The sequence below is a fragment of the Microcaecilia unicolor genome, chromosome 3 (assembly GCF_901765095.1).
Source record: "Microcaecilia unicolor chromosome 3, aMicUni1.1, whole genome shotgun sequence".
Lineage (NCBI taxonomy): Eukaryota > Metazoa > Chordata > Amphibia > Gymnophiona > Siphonopidae > Microcaecilia > Microcaecilia unicolor.
The window spans coordinates 107,545,576-107,569,010 of record NC_044033.1 but is presented as its reverse complement, the minus strand read 5'-3'; the positions used below and the strand labels follow the sequence as shown (position 1 = coordinate 107,569,010).

General features: G+C 48.0%; 1 protein-coding gene across 2 annotated transcripts in view; it reads right to left on the bottom strand.

The window, feature by feature from the left end:
• OVOL2 (ovo like zinc finger 2) overlaps positions 1 to 18,372 on the bottom strand; it is a 65,951-nt gene extending 47,579 nt beyond the window's left edge. The window contains exon 1 of one of the 2 annotated variants that reach the window (XM_030196249.1): positions 18,226 to 18,372. In XM_030196249.1, the coding sequence (XP_030052109.1) occupies positions 18,226 to 18,301 (76 nt within the window). In that variant the 5' untranslated portion in view covers positions 18,302 to 18,372. The remainder of the gene's footprint in view (positions 1 to 18,225) is intronic. The other variant, XM_030196250.1, reaches the window with a different exon arrangement.
• Between the last annotated feature and the right edge of the window lie 5,063 nt (positions 18,373 to 23,435).

The following is a 23,435-nucleotide window of genomic DNA, read 5'->3' as shown; positions in this document are numbered from 1 at the left end:
CTTCTGTCAGCCCGCACAGACACGACAGGAAGTGCAGGCCAATGACATATTTTGGTAATGGTAACAGTACTTGCAGTCAAGTCAAAGGTTCAAAGCAGATAACACAAGAAGGAAAAATTAGTTAATTACCTGATAATTTTATTTCCTTTAGTCCCAAAAGATCAGTCCAGACAAATGGGTTGTGACCATCCGCCAGCAGGTGGAGATAGAGAACTGTAATGAGTTGTGCTTCATAAGCTCCTGTGCTTAGCAACCAAGCCTGTATTCAGTAACAAAGCACTGAAAGAGAGTGACTTCCAGAGAAAAAAATCTCTAGTCTCTAAATAGAAAAAGAACTATGAAACAAAGGGTAAAACCCGCGCCTTAGAAATAATGGAACCAGAACAATACAAACACCCAAAATTATATAGAACCCGAGAAAACTGAAACCATCACAGAAGAGCAGGCTCTGGACTGTTCTTTGGGACTAAAGGAAAGAAAGTTATTAGGTAACTAACTAATCTTTCCTTCCATTATATCCCAAGGATCTGTCCAGACAAATGGGATGTACAAAAGCAATCCTTAAGAGGGAGGGACTGTGATATCTCTGCAGCAAGAACTGTGGCCCCGAAGGAACCATCTGCTCGAGCAGACACATACAAATGGTATTGCGTATGAAAAGAATGAGAAGTAGACCACGTTGCTGACTGACAGATCTCTGCCAACGAAATTGCCCTAGACCTGGTAGAATGAGCCTTGACGTGCATAGAAGCAGATCTACCCCTCAGAATGTAAGCAGAAGAAATAACCTCCTCAAGCCATCAAGCCACTGTCACTTTGGAGGCCGTCAAACTCTTCCGGGGTCCCGCAAAGAGGAAAAAGAAGGAAGAAGCACAGTCTGATTGACATGAAAAGGAGATACAACCTTTGTCAAAAAGGACGGAACTGTCTGTATGGAAACTCCCGAGTCAGAATAGCGGAGAAAGGGATCCCTGCAAGAGAGAGCTTGAAGCTCTGAAACTCTCCGTGCCGACAAAATGGCAACTAGAAATACAGTCTTTAAAGTAAAATCTTTGATAGTTGCTGAATGAAGGGGCTCAAAGGAGGCCGACTGAAGAGCCTTAAGAACCTCTTGACTCCACTGAGGACAAATATTGCAGAGAAAGGGGATGCAGATGAGTGACTCCCTTGAGGAATCACACTATATCAGGGTGAGCAGCCAATGAGGCGTTCTGTATCTTGCCTCTATGACACGCCAACGCTGCCACCTGAACCTTGAGTGAATTGAGAGCCAAGTCTTTTTTGAATCCCTCCTGAAGGAAGGATAAAATTTGAGACAGGAAGCACAAAATGGAGAAACACCATTCTGTGCAGACTAGCTCTCAAAAACGTTCTCCACACTCTAGCATAAGAAGAAGTGGACCACTTTTGAGCTTGCAGGAAAGTAGTAATAACATCATTCTTCCTTAGTCGTGCCCTCTCAAGAGCCAGGCTGTTAGACCAAAGCAGGAGGGATCCTGGTCCTTGATGCAATAAGCTCATCTGTGGTGGAAAAGTCAACCAAGGAGCGATTTGAAGACGGATGCGGTCCGCATACCAAGGGTGTCTGGGCCAGTCCAGACCTACAGGAATGACCTTCCCGGGATGATGTGCAGTCATGTGCAACGTCCTTCCCACAAGAGGCCATGGAGGAAACATGTAGGCTGTACCAGTGTATCCATTCCTAGGGAGTCTTTCTCCCTGAAGCGGCTGTAGAATCTGTGTACTTGCACATTGAATTCTGATGCCATGATGTCCAGAACCGGAAGGCCCCACTGTGTGGAAATTAGGTGAAATGTAGTCTTTGACAATTGCCATTCCGCCAGATCCAGAGACAGTCTCCTGAGGAAATCTGCTTGCGAGTTCAGTGAACTCGCTATGTGAGATGCTGAAATCATCGGAATGTTCAATTCTGCCCACTGAAAAAGAAGACGCACTTCCTAAGCTACAGATACACTCTTTGTTCCTCCTTGTCTGTTGATGTAAGACAAGGTTGTTACATTGTCCAAGAGTACGCACACTAGCCTACTGCAAAGAAGAGGCACAAAGGCTACTAGAGCTTTCCGGACAGCTCGAAGTTCCAATCTGTTGATGGACCAGGAAGCCTCCACTCTTGACCAGCGGCCCTGTGCAGAGTAGTGGAGATAATGGGCTCCCCATCCAAAGAGGCTGGCATCGGAGGTGAGAACACACCAACTGGAAGAGCAACCCCGCCTGAGTATGCACAGAGAGAAGCCACCAAGTCAGGCTCTATCTGGCCTGAGGCGTCCACTGCACCAGCTGATCATAAGTCCCCGAGACCGGAGACCACTGGCTCAACAAGAACAACTGTAGAGGCTACATGTGGAACTTCGCCCAAGACAGAACTTCCAAAGTTGCTTAGAACCAAGAACCTGAGCATAATCCCATGCCCGTGGGTGGGGAAGAGAGAGAAAAGCCCGAGAATTTGCTGTTTGAGCTTGAGCTGATGATGCTGAAGCAGGAAAACCTTCCCCATCTGGGGAAGCACAATCCCAGAAACTCCAGGGTTTGGGTGGGGGTGAGATGACTCTTGCTGTAATTCACTACCTAACCCAGCGCAGAAAAAAAAGAGATAGGACTGTCTGTGTACTGTGAAGGCTCTCTTGATAAGAAGGCACCCGAATTAGCCAATCGTCCAGGTAAGGATGTACCAGTGAAGAAAGTCTGCCACCACCACCATAACTTTTGAAAATGTGTGAGGTGCAGTGGCAAGGTCAAAAGGCATGGCCTTGAATTGAAAATGATCTCCCAGGATCACAAACCGGAGAAATTTTCTGTGAGGAGGCCAAATTGGAATATGAAAGTATGCCTCCTTGAGGTCCAAAGAAATGAGAAACTCACCTGGCTGGACCGAAGTTATGACAGAACAAAGAGTCTCTATGCAGAACTGCAGCACTCTGAGAGACTTGTTCACCCCTCTGAGATCCAGACCCGTGCAAAAAAAGTCTTCTATCTTTGGGATGACAATATAAATGGAATATTGACCCATGCCCCTCACTGCAGGAGGAATGGGCTGAGTGGCCCCCAGTCGCCTTAAAGAGGCTAAGGTAGTTAGCACTGCTTGACTCTTTGCAGAGCTGCTGTAAGATCTTCAAGTGGCTTTGAAAATTCTAGCTTGTAGATATGGAGAATGATATCGAGGACCCATTGGTCTGCAGCAATGGTGGTCCACTTGTGAAAGCGGGAAAGCTGCCCACCTATGTCTATGTACAAGAAGTGAATCTCGAGCCCGTCACTGCAAGGGCTGCGAAGAGGGAGAGGTTCTTGAGGAAGCAGAAAAGGGCTTCTTGCCTCCTCAAAAGAGAGACTGAGTCTGAGGAAAGTGAAGTTGTTGAGTGGAAGCACTAGCCTTCCCTGGTCTATACCTCCGTGCTTCTCGAAAATGAGACTTAGCTGTCCGGAGATGAGGCTTAGGCTTGTCCTCAGATAGCCGTTGGACTTTGGAATCTCCCAGGTCTTTAACAATCTTCTCCAAATCCGCACCAAAGAGTAGTTTCCCTCGAAAGGGCAACTTCACCAGACGAGATTTGGATGCCACATCAGTAGCCCAATGCCTCAATTATAGTCAGCATTGCACCAAAAAGGCCAAGGCCAAACCCTTAGCTGATGCTCGGAGAATTTTATAAAGAGCATCTAACAAATAGGACAACCCCGCCCCTAGGGTAGGGAGAAAGTCTGGAAGCGAGTCCAACGTGGACAACTGTTGAATCTACAATAAAGAAGTCCTGGCTACAAAAGAAGAAAAAATTGCTGCCTGAGAATTTAACGCAGCTAGTTGAAAGTCAAGCTTCAAGGAAGCCTCAAACTTGTGGTCATGCATATCCTTTAATGCAGTGCCGCCTTCAAGAGGGATAGTGGTACATTTAGTAGCCACCATAACAAGGGCATCCACCTTAGGCAAAGCAAACTGCTCTAAAGCAGATGGCAGAAGGGGATATAATTTGGACATAGTGCAAGCCACCTGGAGGTTAGAATTGGGGGGTCTCCCCCTTAGCTACAATAAGATCCTGCATAGCCTCATGAATATGGAAAGCTACAGGAGGTCTTTTAGTACCTGACATAATAGATGGAGCAGGACCACAGAACTGAGAAGTAGGGGAAGAAATGTCCAAAGCCTCCCTAGATTTTGTAAACCGAGGCAACTCTGCTCTCAAAAACAGCCTATCTACAGTAGGATCATTACCCCTGTCTGCCTCTGAAATGTCCAAGTCAGGGCCATCAGCAGAACTAGGACAGTCAAAATACACAGATAAAACCTCCTCTGAGTCCCTTCTCCAAATCCTGTGAAACAGAAAGTTTTTGTTTCTTAGGAAGCTGCTCCTCAAAAGTAACATGAGGGGAAGAAGGAGAGGCAGCTTGAGCTGACTTTAACAAAAAGGCCTGATGTAATAAAAAAACAAGTTCAGGCAAAATCGGCAGGGCAGAGATTTCTACCCCTGCAAAACCAACATCCCGGGACACAATAGTGAGCGAGGATCCCACTGATACAATGGCCGCCAAAGCCTCGTGGAGCACAGGAGCCATTGGTGCTGATCCCGCCAAAACCGCCATCAGAGCGGAGCAAGATTGAACTCCAGGAGATGGAGTACTGACGGCCAAAATAGGCAAAAGCAGCATGTCCACAAAAGTAAAGCAAGCTTGCAGGAACCGGTAGCCAAGAGCTTACCCCTGCAGCATGCATGACTTAAAAGGCTCAGACATAGAGAATCTATATATATAAAAGGCACCACCAACGTTCTAATGAAGCCTCACTTCCGTTTTGCATGGTGGTGTAGATATCCGGTTTCACGAATCACAACCACATCCACACACTAGAGGGGCAGGAGTAAGGAGTAGGGAAACACGCTCCGCGTGTTTCCCTGCTCCTCCCCCAGTCTACAAAGCAACCCTCACTGCCCCCCCCCAAATGAAACACCCCGAACCCAAGCCCCTACCCCCCATCGCCCATCACACAATCCCCTACCCCAAATACCCCCGTCGCAGCATCACACAAGCCCCTCCCCCGCCACATCAACAACCCCCCCCCCCTAGGAGCGCCTCGAGAGACGACAGTCCCCCCAAACCCCCTCTCCCAAGTCGCCGCTGCTCCCCCCTCTCCCTCCACCCAGCAACTTTCCCTCCAGTCCCGCCCACACACCCACCCAACAGACCTGCCGTGCCGCTCCGATCTCTGCCCGAAGCTGCAGTACCGGCCCAACAAAAACAACATCAGCTTTGTGTAAACAGCTCTGCAGCCACTCCTCTCGCCTCACGTCGCTCCTACAGGGTCCTTCTCCAGGGGCACTGATGTCCAGGCGCGAGGACCGGCTGCACAGCCAACTGCCAGTCCTGATGGCCTCCTGCGGTGCCTCGCCTGCTTCGTTCAAACACCTGATGCTGATTTTGTACCGCTGTGCCACCTCTGTGGATGGAGAGAGTTGCTGGCTGCACGGAGAGGGGGAGCAGCGGCGGCGACTTGGTGAGGGCGAGGGGGACAGTGGCAGCGCAGACATCAGGGGGGGGGGGAAGCGGTGCTAGCGCCCATTTCATTCCTCTCTGAAACGGGCCATTCACACTAGTAATAAATATATTCACAGAAAGCAGACAGTCTCATGACCTCCAAGGCACTGAAGCCCCACAATTTTCCCATAGCACAAGTGCTCTCAAAAAGAACCGGAGTGGCTGCTTTTTTTTATTTTAAGATAGAAGCAGGAGAGAAAAAAAAGGGAAGACTGAGATAAAGAGGTAGTGGCAATGGGAGAACAGGGAGGGACCTAGACTTTTATAGGCACAGGCAGGGCCGGTCTTAGCAAGTGCGGGGCCCTATGCAGACCAAGTTGGTGGGGCCCCATCCTAGTCCCGCCCCTAGCCCCGCCCCACCCTAGCTCCACCCCATTGATAAGATTATTCAGTTTTTAGAAAATGTTTATTTATGAAATTTCAAATAAAGACAAATAAAGCTAAACTTGTAAAGAAAAACTGATTGAAATAATGAGCACAATGCTATCATGAAACCCCCCGCCACAGAAATTATTCAGTTCAAGTCCACTACAATTAGTAGTTCCAATTCTCAAAACAAAGGAGAATAAAGGAAAAATATTAAGAAAAGATTCAGTGAATGCTACATACCTGTAGAAGGTATTCTCCGAGGACAGCAGGCTGATTGTTCTCACTGATGGGTGACGTCCACGGCAGCCCCTCCAATCGGAAACTTCACTAGCAAAGGCCTTTGCTAGTCCTCGCGCGCTCATGCGCGGCAGTCTTCCCGCCCGAACCGGCTCGTGTTCGTCAGTCCCATATGTAGCATAACAAAGCAAGGGAAGACACAACTCCAAAGGGGAGGTGGGCGGGTTTGTGAGAACAATCAGCCTGCTGTCCTCGGAGAATACCTTCTACAGGTATGTAGCATTCGCTTTCTCCGAGGACAAGCAGGCTGCTTGTTCTCACTGATGGGGTATCCCTAGCCCCCAGGCTCACTCAAAACAACAACCATGGTCAATTGGGCCTCGCAACGGTGAGGACATAACTGAGATTGACCTAAAAAATTTACCAACTAACTGAGAGTGCAGCCTGGAACAGAACAAACAGGGCCCTCGGGGGGTGGAGTTGGATCCTAAAGCCCAAACAGGTTCTGAAGAACTGACTGCCCGAACCGACTGTCGCGTCGGGTATCCTGCTGCAGGCAGTAATGAGATGTGAATGTGTGGACAGATGACCACGTCGCAGCTTTGCAAATTTCTTCAATAGAGGCTGACTTCAAGTGGGCTACCGACGCAGCCATGGCTCTAACATTATGAGCCGTGACATGACCCTCAAGAGCCAGCCCCGCCTGGGCGTAAGTGAAGGAAATGCAATCTGCTAGCCAATTGGATATGGTGCGTTTCCCCACAGCCACTCCCCTCCTATTGGGATCAAAAGAAACAAACAATTGGGCGGACTGTCTGTTGGGCTGTGTCCGCTCCAGATAGAAGGCCAATGCTCTCTTGCAGTCCAATGTGTGCAGCTGACGTTCAGCAGGGCAGGAATGAGGACGGGGAAAGAATGTTGGCAAGACAATTGACTGGTTCAGATGGAACTCCGACACGACCTTTGGCAAGAACTTAGGGTGAGTGCGGAGGACTACTCTGTTATGATGAAATTTGGTGTAAGGGGCCTGGGCTACCAGGGCCTGAAGCTCACTGACTCTACGAGCTGAAGTAACTGCCACCAAGAAAATGACCTTCCAGGTCAAGTACTTCAGATGGCAGGAATTCAGTGGCTCAAAAGGAGGTTTCATCAGCTGGGTGAGAACGACATTGAGATCCCATGACACTGTAGGAGGCTTGACAGGGGGCTTTGACAACAGCAAACCTCTCATGAAGCGAACAACTAAAGGCTGTCCTGAGATCGGCTTACCTTCCACACGGTAATGGTATGCACTGATTGCACTAAGGTGAACCCTTACAGAGTTGGTATTGAGACCAGACTCAGACAAGTGCAGAAGGTATTCAAGCAGGGTCTGTGTAGGACAAGAGCGAGGATCTAGGGCCTTGCTGTCACACCAGACGGCAAACCTCCTCCACAGAAAGAAGTAACTCCTCTTGGTGGAATCTTTCCTGGAAGCAAGCAAGATACGGGAGACACCCTCTGACAGACCCAAAGAGGCAAAGTCTACGCTCTCAACATCCAGGCCGTGAGAGCCAGGGACCGGAGGTTGGGATGCAGAAGCGCCCCTTCGTCCTGCGTGATGAGGGTCGGAAAACACTCCAATCTCCACGGTTCTTCGGAGGACAACTCCAGAAGAAGAGGGAACCAGATCTGACGCGGCCAAAAAGGAGGAATCAGAATCATGGTGCCCCGGTCTTGCTTGAGTTTCAACAAAGTCTTCCCCACCAGAGGTATGGGAGGATAAGCATACAGCAGACCCTCCCCCCAGTCCAGGAGGAAGGCATCCGATGCCAGTCTGCCGTGGGCCTGAAGCCTGGAACAGAACTGAGGGACTTTGTGGTTGGCTTGAGATACGAAGAGGTCTACCAAGGGGGTGCCCCACACCTGGAAGATCTGTCGCACTATACGGGAATTGAGCGACCACTCGTGAGGTTGCATAATCCTGCTCAACCTGTCGGCCAGACTGTTGTTTACGCCTGCCAGATATGTGGCTTGGAGCACCATGCCGTGACGGCGAGCCCAGAGCCACATGCTGACGGCTTCCTGACACAGGGGGCGAGATCCGGTGCCCCCCTGCTTGTTGACGTAGTACATGGCAACCTGGTTGTCTGTCTGAATTTGGATAATTTGGTGGGACAGCCGATCTCTGAAAGCCTTCAGAGCGTTCCAGATCGCTCGTAACTCCAGAAGATTGATCTGCAGATCGCGTTCCTGGAGGGACCAGCTTCCTTGGGTGTGAAGCCCATCGACATGAGCTCCCCACCCGAGGAGAGACGCATCCGTAGTCAGCACTTTTTGAGGCTGAGGAATTTGGAAGGGACGTCCCAGAGTCAGATTGGACCAAATCGTCCACCAATACAGGGATTCGAGAAAACTCGTGGACAGGTGGATCACGTCTTCTAGATCCCCAGCAGCCTGAAACCACTGGGAAGCTAGGGTCCATTGAGCAGATCTCATGTGAAGGCGGGCCATGGGAGTCACATGGACTGTGGAGGCCATGTGGCCTAGCAATCTCAACATCTGCCGAGCCGTGATCTGCTGGGACGCTCGCACCCGCGAGATGAGGGACAACAAGTTGTTGGCCCTCGTCTCTGGGAGATAGGCGCGAGCCGTCCGAGAATCCAGCAGAGCTCCTATGAATTCGAGTCTCTGCACTGGGAGAAGATGGGACTTTGGATAATTTATCACAAACCCCAGTAGCTCCAGGAGGCGAATAGTCATCTGCATGGACTGCAGGGCTCCTGCCTCAGATGTGTTCTTCACCAGCCAATCGTCGAGATATGGGAACACGTGCACCCCCAGCCTGCGAAGTGCCGCTGCTACTACAGCCAAGCACTTTGTGAACACCCTGGGCGCAGAGGCGAGCCCAAAGGGTAGCACACAGTACTTGAAATGACGTGTGCCCAGCTGAAATCGCAGATACTGTCTGTGAGCTGGCAGTATCGGGATGTGTGTGTAGGCATCCTTCAAGTCCAGAGAGCATAGCCAATCGTTTTCCTGAATCATGGGAAGGAGGGTGCCCAGGGAAAGCATCCTGAACTTTTCTTTGACCAGATATTTGTTCAGGGCCCTTAGGTCTAGGATGGGACGCATCCCCCCTGTTTTCTTTTCCACAAGGAAGTACCTGGAATAGAATCCCAGCCCTTCTTGCCCGGATGGCACGGGCTCGACCGCATTGGCGCTGAGAAGGGCGGAGAGTTCCTCTGCAAGTACCTGCTTGTGCTGGAAGCTGTAAGACTGAGCTCCAGGTGGACAATTTGGAGGTTTTGAGGCCAAATTGAGGGTGTATCCTTGCCGGACTATTTGGAGAACCCACTGATCGGAGGTTATGAGAGGCCACCTTTGGTGAAAAGCTTTCAACCTCCCTCCGACTGGCAGGTCGCCCGGCACTGACACTTGGATGTCGGCTATGCTCTGCTGGAGCCAGTCAAAAGCTCGTCCCTTGCTTTTGCTGGGGAGCCGAGGGGCCTTGCTGAGGCGCACGCTGCTGACGAGAGCGAGCGCGCTGGGGCTTAGCCTGGGCCGCAGGCTGTCGAGAAGGAGGGTTGTACCTACGCTTGCTAGAAGAGTAGGGAACAGTCTTCCTTCCCCCAAAAAATCTTCTACCTGTAGAGGTAGAGGCTGAAGGCTGCCGGCGGGAGAACTTGTCGAATGCGGTCCGCTGGTGGAGCTGCTCTACCACCTGTTCGACCTTCTCTCCAAAAATGTTATCCGCACGGCAAGGCGAGTCCGCAATCCGCTGCTGGATTCTATTCTCCAGGTCGGAGGCACGCAGCCATGAGAGCCTGCGCATCACCACACCTTGAGCAGCGGCCCTGGATGCAACATCAAAGGTGTCATACACCCCTCTGGCCAGGAATTTTCTGCACGCCTTCAGCTGCCTGACCACCTCCTGAAAAGGCTTGGCTTGCTCAGGGGGGAGCGCATCAACCAAGCCCGCCAACTGCTGCACATTGTTCCGCATGTGTATGCTCGTGTAGAGCTGGTAGGACTGAATTTTGGCCACGAGTATAGAGGAATGGTAGGCCTTCCTCCCAAAGGAGTCTAAGGTTCTAGAGTCCTTGCCCGGGGGCGCCGAAGCATGCTCCCTAGAACTCTTAGCCTTCTTTAGGGCCAGATCCACAACTCCAGAATCATGAGGCAACTGAGTGCGCATCAGATCTGGGTCCCCATGGATCCGGTACTGGGACTCGATCTTCTTGGGGATGTGGGGATTAGTTAAAAGCTTGGTCCAGTTCGCCAGCAATGTCTTTTTTAGGACATGGTGCATGGGTACAGTGGACGCTTCCTTAGGTGGAGAAGGATAGTCCAGGAGCTCAAACATTTCAAACCTGGGCTCGTCCTCCACAACCACCGGGAAGGGGATGGCCGTAGACATCTCCCGGACAAAGGAAGCAAAAGACAGACTCTCGGGAGGAGAAAGCTGTCTCTCAGGAGAGGGAGTGGGATCGGAAGGAAGACCCTCAGACTCCTCATCAGAGAAATATCTGGGGTCTTCTTCCTGTTCCCACGAGGCCTCACCCTCGGTGTCAGACACAAGTTCACGGACCTGTGTCTGCAACCGTGACCGACTCGACTCCGTGGAGCCACGTCCACGATGGGGGCGTTGAGAGGTAGACTCCCTCGCCCGCATCGGCGAAGCTCCCTCCGCCGACGTAGTCGGGGAGCCCTCCTGGGAGGCGGCGGCACCGACGCCGGAGACCTCACCTCGGGCGATGGGCCAGCCGGCGCCACGCTCGACGGTACCGGTGGCGCAAGCACCGCCGGTACCGGAGGGGTAGGGCGCAACAGCTCTCCCAGAATCTCTGGGAGAACGGCCCGGAGGCTCTCGTTCAGAGCGGCTGCAGAGAAAGGCATGGAGGTCGATGCAGGCGTCGACGTCAGAACCTGTTCCGGGCGTGGATCCAGTCGTCGCTTCCTCGGGGCCGAGGCCGAAGGAGGTCGGTCTCGGGGGGGCTGTACCGCAGGAGCCCTCAGGGTAGGGGGAGACCCACCCGAAGGCTCACCGCCACCAGCAGGGGAATGGACAGCCCTCACCTGCACTCCAGACGAAGCACCACCGTCCGACGACATCAGCAGATGAGGTCCCGGTACCACCGACGTCGATGCAGCTATCCTATGTCTCGGCGCCGATGCAGAGGGCCGATGCCTCGATGCACTCGATGCACTGGCGGCCGAGGATGAAGCTCTGGACGCTGAAGACGTCGATGCACTCGATACCCCCGGTGCCGATGCCGACGAAGAGCCCGAGAACAAAACGTTCCACTGGGCCAATCTCGCTACCTGAGTCCGCTTTTGCAAAAGGGAACACAGACTACAGGCCTGCGGGCGGTGCCCAGCCCCCAAGCACTGAAGACACGACGCGTGCCTGTCAGTGAGCGAGATGACCCAGGCGCACTGGGTGCACTTCTTGAAGCCGCTGGTAGACTTCGATGTCATGGGCGGAAAAATCACGCCGGCGAGATCAAAAGTCGAAATGGCGGAAAAGGCACCGAAAAAACAAGGGGAAGAAAAACTTCGACCCGAGGCCTAAAAGTGGCCTACCCCGACGACGAAAGAAAACTTACCGGGGCGAAAGCTGGAAATAGCGGGGAAAGAAAAGACCAAGAGTCTTTTCCCACACAGAATGGAGTATTCATTTCTCTCTTTCAAAAAACACGACGAACGCGCGAGGTCGACTTTGCGGGGCCCGACACGGCGAAAACACGACCGTACCGAGCGCGGACAAAAGAAGACTGACGAACACGAGCCGGTTCGGGCGGGAAGACGGCCGCGCATGCGCGGTGCGCATGAGCGCGCGAGGACTAGCAAAGGCGTTTGCTAGTGAAGTTTCCGATTGGAGGGGCTGCCGTGGACGTCACCCATCAGTGAGAACAAGCAGCCTGCTTGTCCTCGGAGAAAGTACTTTCAAATTCCCCTATTACTCTGTAACCCATCAAACCAGAGAGGCAACACAGAGATCCCCAACCCCAAGTAGCCAAAAAAGATGTAAGTGCATAGGTTCCCATTAAAGACAAAACCACAACACATTTACAGTACCAAATGTTCCATAAATCAGCTATATTAGAGATACTGTAGACTTTTAATTAAATTTAGATATTAGATATGTATCATATGACAAAGAATAAAGTGTTTGCTCAAATATATATATACTAACCACAATCGCTCAACTGCAAAACACTATGCACAAATATGTGCAAAAACACACTCATAACCTTACCAAACCATAACAGAACTAATTCCAAGGACCGGACGAGCTACAACCTTATGTGTGGAAAGGCAGCACTGTAATTACACCAGGCTCTAAAACACCAGTACACAACCTAGTGAAAAAAAACAAAAAGGGCTGCAAATACTACACACTAGCAGAATACTACTACTACTATTAAACATTTCTATAGCGCTACTGCACCTTGATCACACATGAAAAACACATCACAACAAATATGAAGGCAAAATACTGAACTGTGGAAAGTTACCTCAAGAAGTCAGACTCAGCAAGCAGCAATACTAGAAAAATTGAAACTTACATGCAAAATATTACAGATGCACATTTCCAAAAGCTGACATATTCCAATTAATAAATTCTGAATAAAATACTTTTTTCTACCTTTGTTGTCTGATCATTTAGTTTTTCTATTCGCTTTGGTCCCAATGTCTTCTGTAAATGCAGTGCCTTCTTTCCATTAGATATTTTTTCTCTCAACACGTCCCCATCCTCTTGTGTCCTTATGTGTCCTGTCTACCATCTGTAGCCCCGTCCCTATCCTTTCTCCAGTTTCAGCATCTGCCTTCAAAGTGTTCCGATCCAGCCCTTAAATTCAGCAATTTTCCCTCCATCCATATCCAGCATTTCTCCTCATCTCCTCCATCCATGTGCATCTACTTTCCTTCCCTCCCCTACATCCATATCCAGTACTTCTCCTTTCTCCCTTCCCTTCTATCCATGTGCATCTCCTTCGTCTTTCCTTCCTTCCATTCCTGCCCAACATTTCTCCTCTCTTCCCTGCCCTCCACTCCATCTATGTCCAGATTTCTCCTCTCTTCCCTCGCCTCCATCCATGTGCATCTCCTTCCAGTCTTCTCTCCCCTCCATCCGCCCATGTCCAGCAACCCTCCTCTCCCCCCTGCCCTCCCCTTCATCCACCCATGTCCAGCAACCCTCCTCTCCCCCCTGCCCTCCCCTTCATCCACCCATGATGTCCAGCAACCCTCTCCTCCCCTCATGTCCAGCAACCCTACCCTCCCCCCTGCCCGCCCCACCATCCATCCATACCCAGCGACTCTCTTCTCCCCTGCCCCCCCTCTTCCTCCAGCCATCCATACCCAGCTCTTGGGCAGCTTTCTCCCCCTCTGGGTCCTGTCTCCTCCGCCCACTCTCGCCCATCCGCATGATCACTCGTTTTTATGTTTAAATCTTTTTATTGACTAAAAGATCAAAATACACAAAACAGATAACTTCAACATGAACACTGTTCAAGTACAAGAAAATGTCCAGCATGCCCACCGTCAACAATGGATTTTTTTTTTACCAATTCCCCCCAGTTATGTTGCACTGTTTTGTATTGGACAACAACAGACAAAACACCAAACTTCCCTCTCCAGTAGATCATTCCTAATACATGTGATTACTGTCCTCGCCCCTTGCCTCCTCATCCCCCCTCCCCCATACCTCCCGCCCACCTGCCCTCACTTCACCTTCCCCTTACCAGTTCCTATAGATTCCCCATACCTACACAGATCCAACCCCTCCCCTCCTTTACATGTTCGCTCTAGGAAATGATGCATTCAATTGGTACTTAATTATTTAGGATTCTCTTTCTTGCTGTGGGCTGTAACGTGCCTAAGAATCTCCCCCCATGTCTGCCTCCAACGCCCTCCCCCCATGGAATTAATGTCTCTGAACTCACACCTCTCCAGGAGACTCCAGCTTCATCAACTCCATCATTTTCTGACTTACAGAAGGACCCCATGTCCTGTCCCTCCGAGTCCGATACCGATTCACATAGCCTGCCTTCTGGCAGCGTCGGAGCCTCTCCCTCAGATGCGTCCCGCCTCCTCTAATGCAACTTCCTGTCTTGCGCAGAGGTAGGACGCGTCTGAGGGAGAGGCCCCACCCCAACGCTGCCAGAACGCAGGCTGTGTGAATCGCCGGCGTGTCGGACTCGGAGGGAGAACGCCGCCTCGGGGCTTTAAAATCGAGCGACAACGCCGCAGATGGGCGCGAGCGGGGGAAGGTACAAGACTCGGGCGGGAGGGGAGGAGGCAGAGAAAGGCAGAAGCAGACTTGAGGCATGCTGCGCGGGGCCCCCTTATGCGCAAGGCCCTATGCAGCCACCTCGGTCACCTCTGCCTAAGACCAGCCCTGGGCACAGGATATTCTCAACCCCAAACTCAACTGAACCTGCAAGCAGGACAGGAGGCCACACAGAAGTCACAGAGCTGCTACCCTGCCTGCTGGAGATAGAGAATACTGGCTTGGTTGCTAAGCGCAAGAGCTTATGAGGCACAACTCATTAGAGTTCTCTAGCTCCACCTGTTGGCGGATAGTCACAACTCATTTGTCTGGACTGATCCCCGGGGGAGTAATGGAATTAACTATTACACAATAATGAAAAGAAACAGATAACAAAAATTATCTGAAGTAGAAATTTTTTTCAACAGATAAGCTTCCAATTGTTTTCAAAACAGTAGGAAAGAATTAATCTTTCTAATATCAACTTGGAGTGAATACCAGGTTGCAACCCCAAATGCAGGTTTTGCAACCCCATTTGGGGAGCCCTGGATTATATGACCATATTGGTGTTGGAAGATAAGTTGAATCATTAAATTGTGAATTGGCTAACAATGAAGAGAGATTATTCAGCGGCAGACCTGTAAGGAGACGGTTCCCAAGGTCTAGGTTGGAAGTGATTAGGAAGTGAATAAGGCTTTTGGTAGTGAAGAAGTTCAGAAAGGAAGTGATGGATATTAGAGAAGTAAAGAAAATATTGACTCTTTTTGATTGTGTTTTGGAGAAGTCAAAGATGCTCAGGTTATGGGTCGAGAGGATCAGGAAGATAGTTGTGTTATTCATAGCGGCTGAGAAGGAGAGAAGAGAGGGATGAAGGATTTTGGAGGTAAAGTAAGTTCTGTTTTGGCCTTGTTGAGCTTTAAGCAATGATAGATCATCCAGGACAGGGAGTGAGAGACAGTAACAGGACAAAGGTAGGACAACATTTTTTTGTGTGATCAGACAGCAGCTGGGAGAAACAGGGAGTGGGTGGGAAATGCTGGTGTTGAGGAGATGGGTGGAACAGCAGAAGGAGTGGATGATAAGGATAGGAAGGGAGAGAAAGGTAGGGATCAAGGGGAAGAGAGTAGAGCAGGGGGAATCTTCTGGACATAGTGTGCAGAGAGGATAGAGGATCAGTGGGAGATAATGATACTTTATGAGGGGAAGAGAGAGAGTGAAGGTGGGGGAAGAAAATAGGAACTGTAGGACATGGAGTGGAAAGCAGGGGAAAAGTGGGGATGGTGGGGGAGAGAAGGGGAAACTTCAGAGCATATTATACAGTATGGAGATAAAAAAAATTGGTGAGATATTGCTACTGGGTGGAAGGCATAAAGGAGTTGGGGAAGGGGGAGAGAGAAGAATTAAAGCTGTTTGGCACAATATGTAAGGAAAAACGTGGATAGGTGAGGGTGAGAAATGGTGGCAGTGTTTTTGTGGGGATTAGGAGATATTTTATGTTGGGGCTGCAAAATCTCTGCCTTTGTATGTGTTGTGGGGGGGGGGGGGCAGATGTGTTGGGGCTGCTAAACCCTTAATGCTTAAGGGGCTGGAGGAGGAGAGAGTGGTGTTGAGGCTGTTGAACCACTCATTTTGGTGAGGGAGTGAGATTTTGTGTTCAGACCATCAAGCCACTTTTGTTGTTAAATTTTGTTTTTAGGGGTAGGAGAGGTATTTATTTATTTATTGCATTTTTACCCCACATTATCCCATCTTTTTGCAGGCTCAATGTGGCTTACAGAGTAAGGTTATGATAAAGTCAGTACATGATTTAAATACAGTTGATCATAAGCTGAGGTAAAAGAGGATATTTAGATGGGCGGATGTTGGGTAGGTTGAGTGAGAAGTGTTTTAGGTGTGCTTGGGTGGTTTGGGGGATGATTTGTATCATTGAGGGTGACTTTTGTAAGCTTTGTTAAAGAGGTGTGTTTTCAGAGCTTTGCGGAAGCTGGTTAGATTGTTCATGGTTGAGGCCACGCCTGGGGCAGGAAAGGGGAGGGAGGACCTATGAGCCCATGCTCTTGAATTTTATAGGAGTTAGCAGCACCTCAAGGTGAGGGTGTAGAGGGAGAAGATGAGAAGACCCAGGGTGGAGCTCTGTAGTATGCCAATTGATAATGGGATAGCAGCGGAAGAGAATCCTCCAGATGACACACTGACTGTGTGCTGGGAAACATAGATGAAGAACTAAAGTACAACAGAACCTTGGTGTCTGAGTGAGGATAGAGTACTAAGGAGCACATGATTCACTGTGTTGAAACAGCAAATAATTCCAAGGACGATGAATATAAAGTTCCTTGGCCTCGGCCATGAAGTGGTCACTAGAGACCTCAGGATGGGCCATCTATGTGCTTTTTAAGAGGTAAAAACTCATGAGAAATAAAAATAATAACAAAAAGCTTATTACCCACACTAGCCTTCCAATTCAGAGCAGTTTACAAAATAAAATACTGGTTAATACCCAGGAATTACAATAGCAAAAACTAAAAAAATTATATATATATAATTTCCTACCTCACTTTCTACTTAACGTTCAAAGTAATTACAGAATAAAATATACATCTAATCTTCAGCTCTCTAATTAACACTATACTGAATTCAGTACATATTTCCTAAATAAAAATGTTTTAATATTACGTCTGAATTCTATGTAAGAGCCAGATAATCTAGTTATATTTGAAATATCTTTTCCAAACCTAGCTGCTTGAAGGGATAGCAAATATTCAAAGATTTTCTGCCTTTTTATACCTCTAGGGGAGGTGAAAGAAAAAAAGTGATCACATCCCTTCCTAGAGTCCCTAATATTTATTGCTAACTTAAAATGTCCACGAAAATAAGATGGGACCAGGCCATATAGGGTCTTATAAAGAAAACACAACAATTTAAACAAAATTCTGGCATCAATCAGTAGCCAGTGCAACTTAATATAGTATTGAGACATACTATGAAATTTCTTCAATGAGAAAATTAAACGATGTGCCGTGTTTTGAATAGTTTGGATCCTTTTTAAAAGTTGTTTTGAACATCCCAAATATATGATGTTACAATACTCCAGTTGACTCAAAATAATTGACTGCACCATTATTTTAAACTGATCCTCCCGAAAGTATTTAAGCATTTGTCTTAGCGGGCATCTTTTAGTAAGGCACGCTCATGTTTTTAGCGCACGCTAACATTTTGGGCACGCTAAACATTAGAGACGCCCATAGGAATGCATTGGTGTCTATAATGTTTAGCGCACCTACAATTCTAGTGCACGCCAAAAACGTGAGCGCGCCTTAGTAAAAGACCCCCTTAATTTCCTTAAGAGCAAAAATGTCTTCCTAATTAAGCAATTTATTTGGGTCTCTAATGTTAATGTATTGTCTAAATGATCCCTAAAATTTTAAGACAAGATGACAATTCATCATTTTTCTGGTCCACAGTTATTCTTGAAGTTATTAAATTCAATGAATTTCCAAAACATATAAATTTTGTTTTATCTGAATTTAACTTTAGTCTATGTTTTGACATCCAAACTTCTATCAGATTCAATCCTGCTTGTACATTCAATTTCTCTACTAATAGGAATTAGAATTGAAATATCATCTGCATAAATAAAAGATGTATACCCATGTTTCTCAAATTCAAACCCTGGTTATACAAAAATACATTTAAAAGAGTTGGAAATAAAGGGGATCCTTGGGGAACCCCACAAGAAATTTTCCAATTCTCAGAAAAACTATTATTCATATCTACTTTATACAACCTATTAGTTAAAAACTCATGAAACCAACTTAAAGCCTTACCAGTTATTCCTATATCCGCAAGTGTCATCAACATAATATCATGATCCACAAGATCAAAGGCAGGTCGAATAATCATAGTAATGCATGATTTTCTAGAAAAATAACCTGTAACGCCTCTAGTTGCTAGAATTTCTCTTTGGTTGGAAATCTGAGGGATGCAGCAAATAAATGCTTCAATTCCAAGTTCAAACAATGCCTCTGGGTGTCCTACATCTGAGTCTTTAATTATAATTAGGTTCAGTGTAGCTTCCAAGTTCTGCCCCACCTTATTTTGGTAACCTGTTTTTGTTCTTTTGACGTCTTATTCTAGCAGACGTGGGAACTTGCTGGATTTAACCTGGGGTGTCTGGATTTACTGACTGAACTTCAGGTTTCCAGCAATTTGAGGGGGAGCAGTTTAGGACCATAGGAGGATGGAAAGCCAGTCTGCAGACTGTGTGTTGGCTGCAATGAGCAAGAGGTATCAGCTTGGGAGCTCAGGGAGGCGCCAGACCAGGAACTTTACAGGCCACCTTGCCTGGGAGATGCTGGTCAATACTCTTGAGTTCACTTTTTTAAATAAGCTTATTTTTTTAAAACATAACTGGTCTATTAAAATATAAGCAGGCCAGAATTTCCCATTAGACACCTACCTAAGGTAGGGCACTTTCTCACAAATATCACTCAAATTGAACCTGCTTCCCTAAGGTGCAGGGACTTGCTGGCATTCAGAGCACAGTAAGGGGCCCTTTTACTAAGCTGCGTGAGCGTCTATGCGTGCCAAAATGGAGTTACTGCTCAGGTACCGCATGGCTCGTATGGTAATTTTATTTTTGGTACACGTCCAATACGCGCGGCCGAAAAGTAATTTTTATTATCGGATGCGCACCAAGTGGCATTTGACGTGTGTAAGTCATTACCACCCAGTTACCGTGTGAGACTTTACTGCTAGGTCAATGGCTGGCTGTAAGGTCGCAGACCCAAAATGGACACGCGGCAATTTTGATTTTGACGCACGTCCATTTTCGGCAAAAATTTGAAAAAGGCCTTTTTTACAGGCACACTGAAAAATGGATCAGCGCGCACCCAAAACCCTCCCCTATACTACCACAAGCCATTTTTCAGCGCACCTTAGTAAAAAGGATCCCATAATTAGAATGGGCCCAGCCAACACCTTCACCTTTTTAAAGAGGTGAATCTGATGAGGTGAGAGATTGCACACCCTGGACTGAGGAGGCTCTGCCCCTTTCAATGCAGGGCATGTCTAGAGAAAGAAAGGTTTCCACCTCCCCTCATCCTTGGAGGGCACATAGAGCCATCACAAGGAGTGGGCAAGAACGTCAATAGGCACATGGAGAAGGCACCACAATGCCCTTTTCAGTCAGTCACAAAAGGGAAAATGGTGCCAAAAGTAACCCTTGTTTGGGGTATGGTTTTTGTCCACTGACTGTGTTGTAGAACCTCCTCCCCCCCCCCCCGCCCCCTCCCATGACCAAGGGTACTCAGATCGATGGTACATGTGTTTCTGAGTAGTGTGTGGGGGCTATTAAAATGTATTACGACAATAGAAACCTGCATTAACCATAATGCACTCATGCAAAGCAGTTTCAGTTAATACATAGACCCTGTTTTTCCTATGCCAACTGACCCAAAGTCAAGGACCAGTTATCTCAGGAAAACAAGTCCATTGTCTTTCAATTTTCCCCTACCTTACCACTCCTCCAAATAACCCCTCAAAATCTCCCATTTCAGCCAGGAGGAGGAGAGTCTTAGGGGGGCTTTTAGTTCTCAGTAAAAATCAGTACGTGGTAAACACTGAGACAACTTCTCAGTGTTTACTGCTTTTTACTGTGAACTAAAAATGCTAGCGCAACTTTGTAAAAGGCCCCCTTAATGTCTTATGTTAACATGTTATCTATGCATAACTAGGGATGTTGTCTCGTCATCAACAAAGGAATAAAACTCATATTGGGGGGGGGGGGGGGGGTGAGTCATACTATTCGTTTAATTTTTTGTACTGCTCAAGTCGTGGCAGGTCCGGCTGTTATTAGTGGGGAACTGATCCCCTGGTCAGACCACCTATTACTTGCAGGATAGTTCTGAGGGGATATGGCCACTTGTGAAACCATAAGAAATTAGTTGTGCAAAGGAACTGGTGACAGGAGATGCTTTGAGAGGACTGGTTGACCTAAGAGAGAATGATTTTCAGGACAAGGGAATTGAGGACCTGACAGAAGTATGAAATCATACATTTACTAATGCTGCTGAGAAGTTGGCCACAAAGAGGACAGTGCAGAAGAGTATTGGAAAGGCTAGATCAGTGTGGTTTTATCCAGGGTTATTAGTGCTAAACAGAAAGGCCAGACAGAGAACAGAAATTAAAAGAAACATACTATGGAGGCCTTCGGGAAATTCAAAGATCATTTACATTTGTATGGGAAACAGATTTGAAAAGCTAAAGTTATAGTGGTTATTTTAGAAGCATCCACACCTCTCAATGACTTCCTTTAAACGTCTAGAAAGGCCCTGATGTGGGAGCAGGGATTTTTCCTTCCTTCGCCCAGGGGAATCCCTTCTCAGTGTTCCTTCTCTTATTTGCAGGTTCGGCATTACTGCGAAGGGGTGAACATGCAGATGGTGGGAGGCTGGAATAAAGGGAGTTAAATCAGCTTTCCTTTACCACACCGGTTTCATTGAATAAACTATCTTTTTGGTATAAACTTAGTAAATCAGTTTCATGGCTGCCAGGGATATGGCATTTACCAAATCAGCTGACTTACAAGAGACTCAGTTTAAGATTCTCCATAGGTAGCAAAAATAGGCCTATGGGACACGGGGCTGTGTATCAAATGTCGGCAATTGGCTGGTTCTTATGTCTATAACTTCTTAGAATGCCATGCTATGGTCATTTGGCCTAAGGCTCTTAAAGTGATAGAAAGTACCTTGAGCTGCTCTATTGAGTGGGACTATAAAACCTTGTTATTGGAGAGTCAGACCTTACAGTCTCAGGGTATGACTGTTCCCTAGTATCGGTTTATCTATAATGCACTGTTATTGGTCAAGAAATTAATCTTAATGTATTGGATATCAGAAAATTCTCCTCCATGCCCTCAGTGGTTGGCCCGGATGAAATATTTACATATCGCTCTTCCTATACCATTGATAAGAACCGATATGTAGCTTTTTGGGAGTGATTCTTGGGGTTATATACCAGTAAAGGGGTCCTCATAGTGGATTCCATTCTTCCTAGCAGAAGGGTGGGTGTAGGGAGGTGCGAGATGAGTTGCATGTATGCGAGAGTTGGTTGGAATGCTTAACTGGATGGCTGTATGGGGGGAGTGGGCATGATTGTAGGGAAATTGTAGGAATGGATGGGGTTGAGTCTGGGGGTTTATAAAACATTTTGATGGAGGAGGAGGGCACACAGCTGCTATGTTCCTATTCTTACCGGATTGATTGTGACTGCATTTGGGGGAACCGGCATTGCTTATGTTTCTTAATTGTTATCTGTGTTTATTTATTTATTTATTGTGAACAATTATATCCCACATATTCCCAGCAAGGCGGGCTCTAAGTGGCGTACAAGTCAGGAGAAAGTACAACAAATAACAGTAGCGTGAAGCAGAAGAGAAGAGAGAGAAAAGGAAAAAAAAAGGAGAGCAGGGGATGGAGGGAAAACTGAAGGGAAAAGGAAGGAGGGGATGTAAGGATCAAGCTGCTGAGGAGAATGAACGATCACATAGGTAGGTCTTCAGGGATTTCTTGAATAGGCTGTGATCCGTGGTCTCTTTTAACGATGATGGGAGAGCGTTCCAATAACGGGGACACTGGAAGCAAAATGAAGATGCAAAGAGCAGCTTGTAACGTAAGTTCTTGCAGGAAGAAAAGTGGAGGTTGAGGTAGGGTCGGGAGGACTGCACGGAGTTCCTAGGTGGGAGGTCGACCAGGCTGTACATGTAGGAAGGAGCATCCCCATGAATAATCTTGTGTGTAAGGGCACAGACTTTGAACTCAATCCGCTCCTTGATCGGGAGCCAGTGGAGCTTCTCACGAAGGGGTATTGCTGTCTCAAATCGAGATTTACCAAATAGCAGCCTCGCCGCTGTGTTCTGCGCTGTCTGGAGTTTTTTAAGGGTATGCTCCTTGCAACCGGTGTAAATGCCGTTGCAATAGTCGAAATGGCCCAAGACAAGGGAGTGGATAAGTGACCTGAAGAGGGCAAAAGGCAGGTACTGCCTGATACACCTGAGGGTCCTCATGGACAGGAACATTCGCTTTGTAATGGACGAGACTTGTAGATCAAGAGTCAAGTGGGGATCCAGAATGACCCCCAGGAGTTTCAAACTTGCAGCGACAGGAATGGAGAAGTTTTGTGCAGTAACCGTGACCGGTATAAACTTCTTGAACTTGAAGGAGAGGATGAGGCACTGCGTTTTATCTTGATTGAGTTTAAACTTGAATGTGTTAGCCCAATTGACCATGATGGTGAGACTGTCCTGAATTTCCGCTGAGACTTCTGCTATGGAAGACCGAAAGGGGATGTAGATGGTCACATCGTCAGCATAGATGTAGGGATTCAGGCCACGGTTGTGAAGGGCCATTGCTAGAGGCATCAGCATGATGTTGAACAGGGTAGGTGAGAGGGGTGAGCCTTGAGGAACCCCACAGAAAGAGTTCCAGGAAGGTGAGAAAGAGGACTGGACCTTGACCCGATAGGATCGGCAAGCCCACTTTGGGCTCAGGCCCATCCAGTAGCAGCACACCTATGATGTGGCTGGCAGGGATTCCCAAGCCCCACCAGCTGAAAACTCCCAACAACTGTCTCTCCTGCATACCTTGTAAATAGCAGATCTTTGCCTGCAGCAAGCAGCGACTGATACATACTGCTTGCACTGGCACCACAGCCTTTCCTCTGACGTATTCCTGCCTATGCGGAAACAGGAAGTTGCATCAGTGGGAAGGCTGTGGGGCCAACATGAGCACTGTGTATCAGTTGCTGCTGGTGAAAATCTGATATTTAAAAGGTATGTGGTATAGGGGGGGATGTCTGAGAGACCATCAGGCTCATTTTTGAAAGAGATGGACGTCCAAAAAGTGACATAAATCAGCATTTGGATGTCCATCTCACAGAAACGTCCAAATCAGTATAATCAAAATCTCATTTTGGACATCTTTCTCCGAAGTCTGTCAGAAGGGCGTCCAAATATCAAGGGGGCGTATCAGGGGCGTGT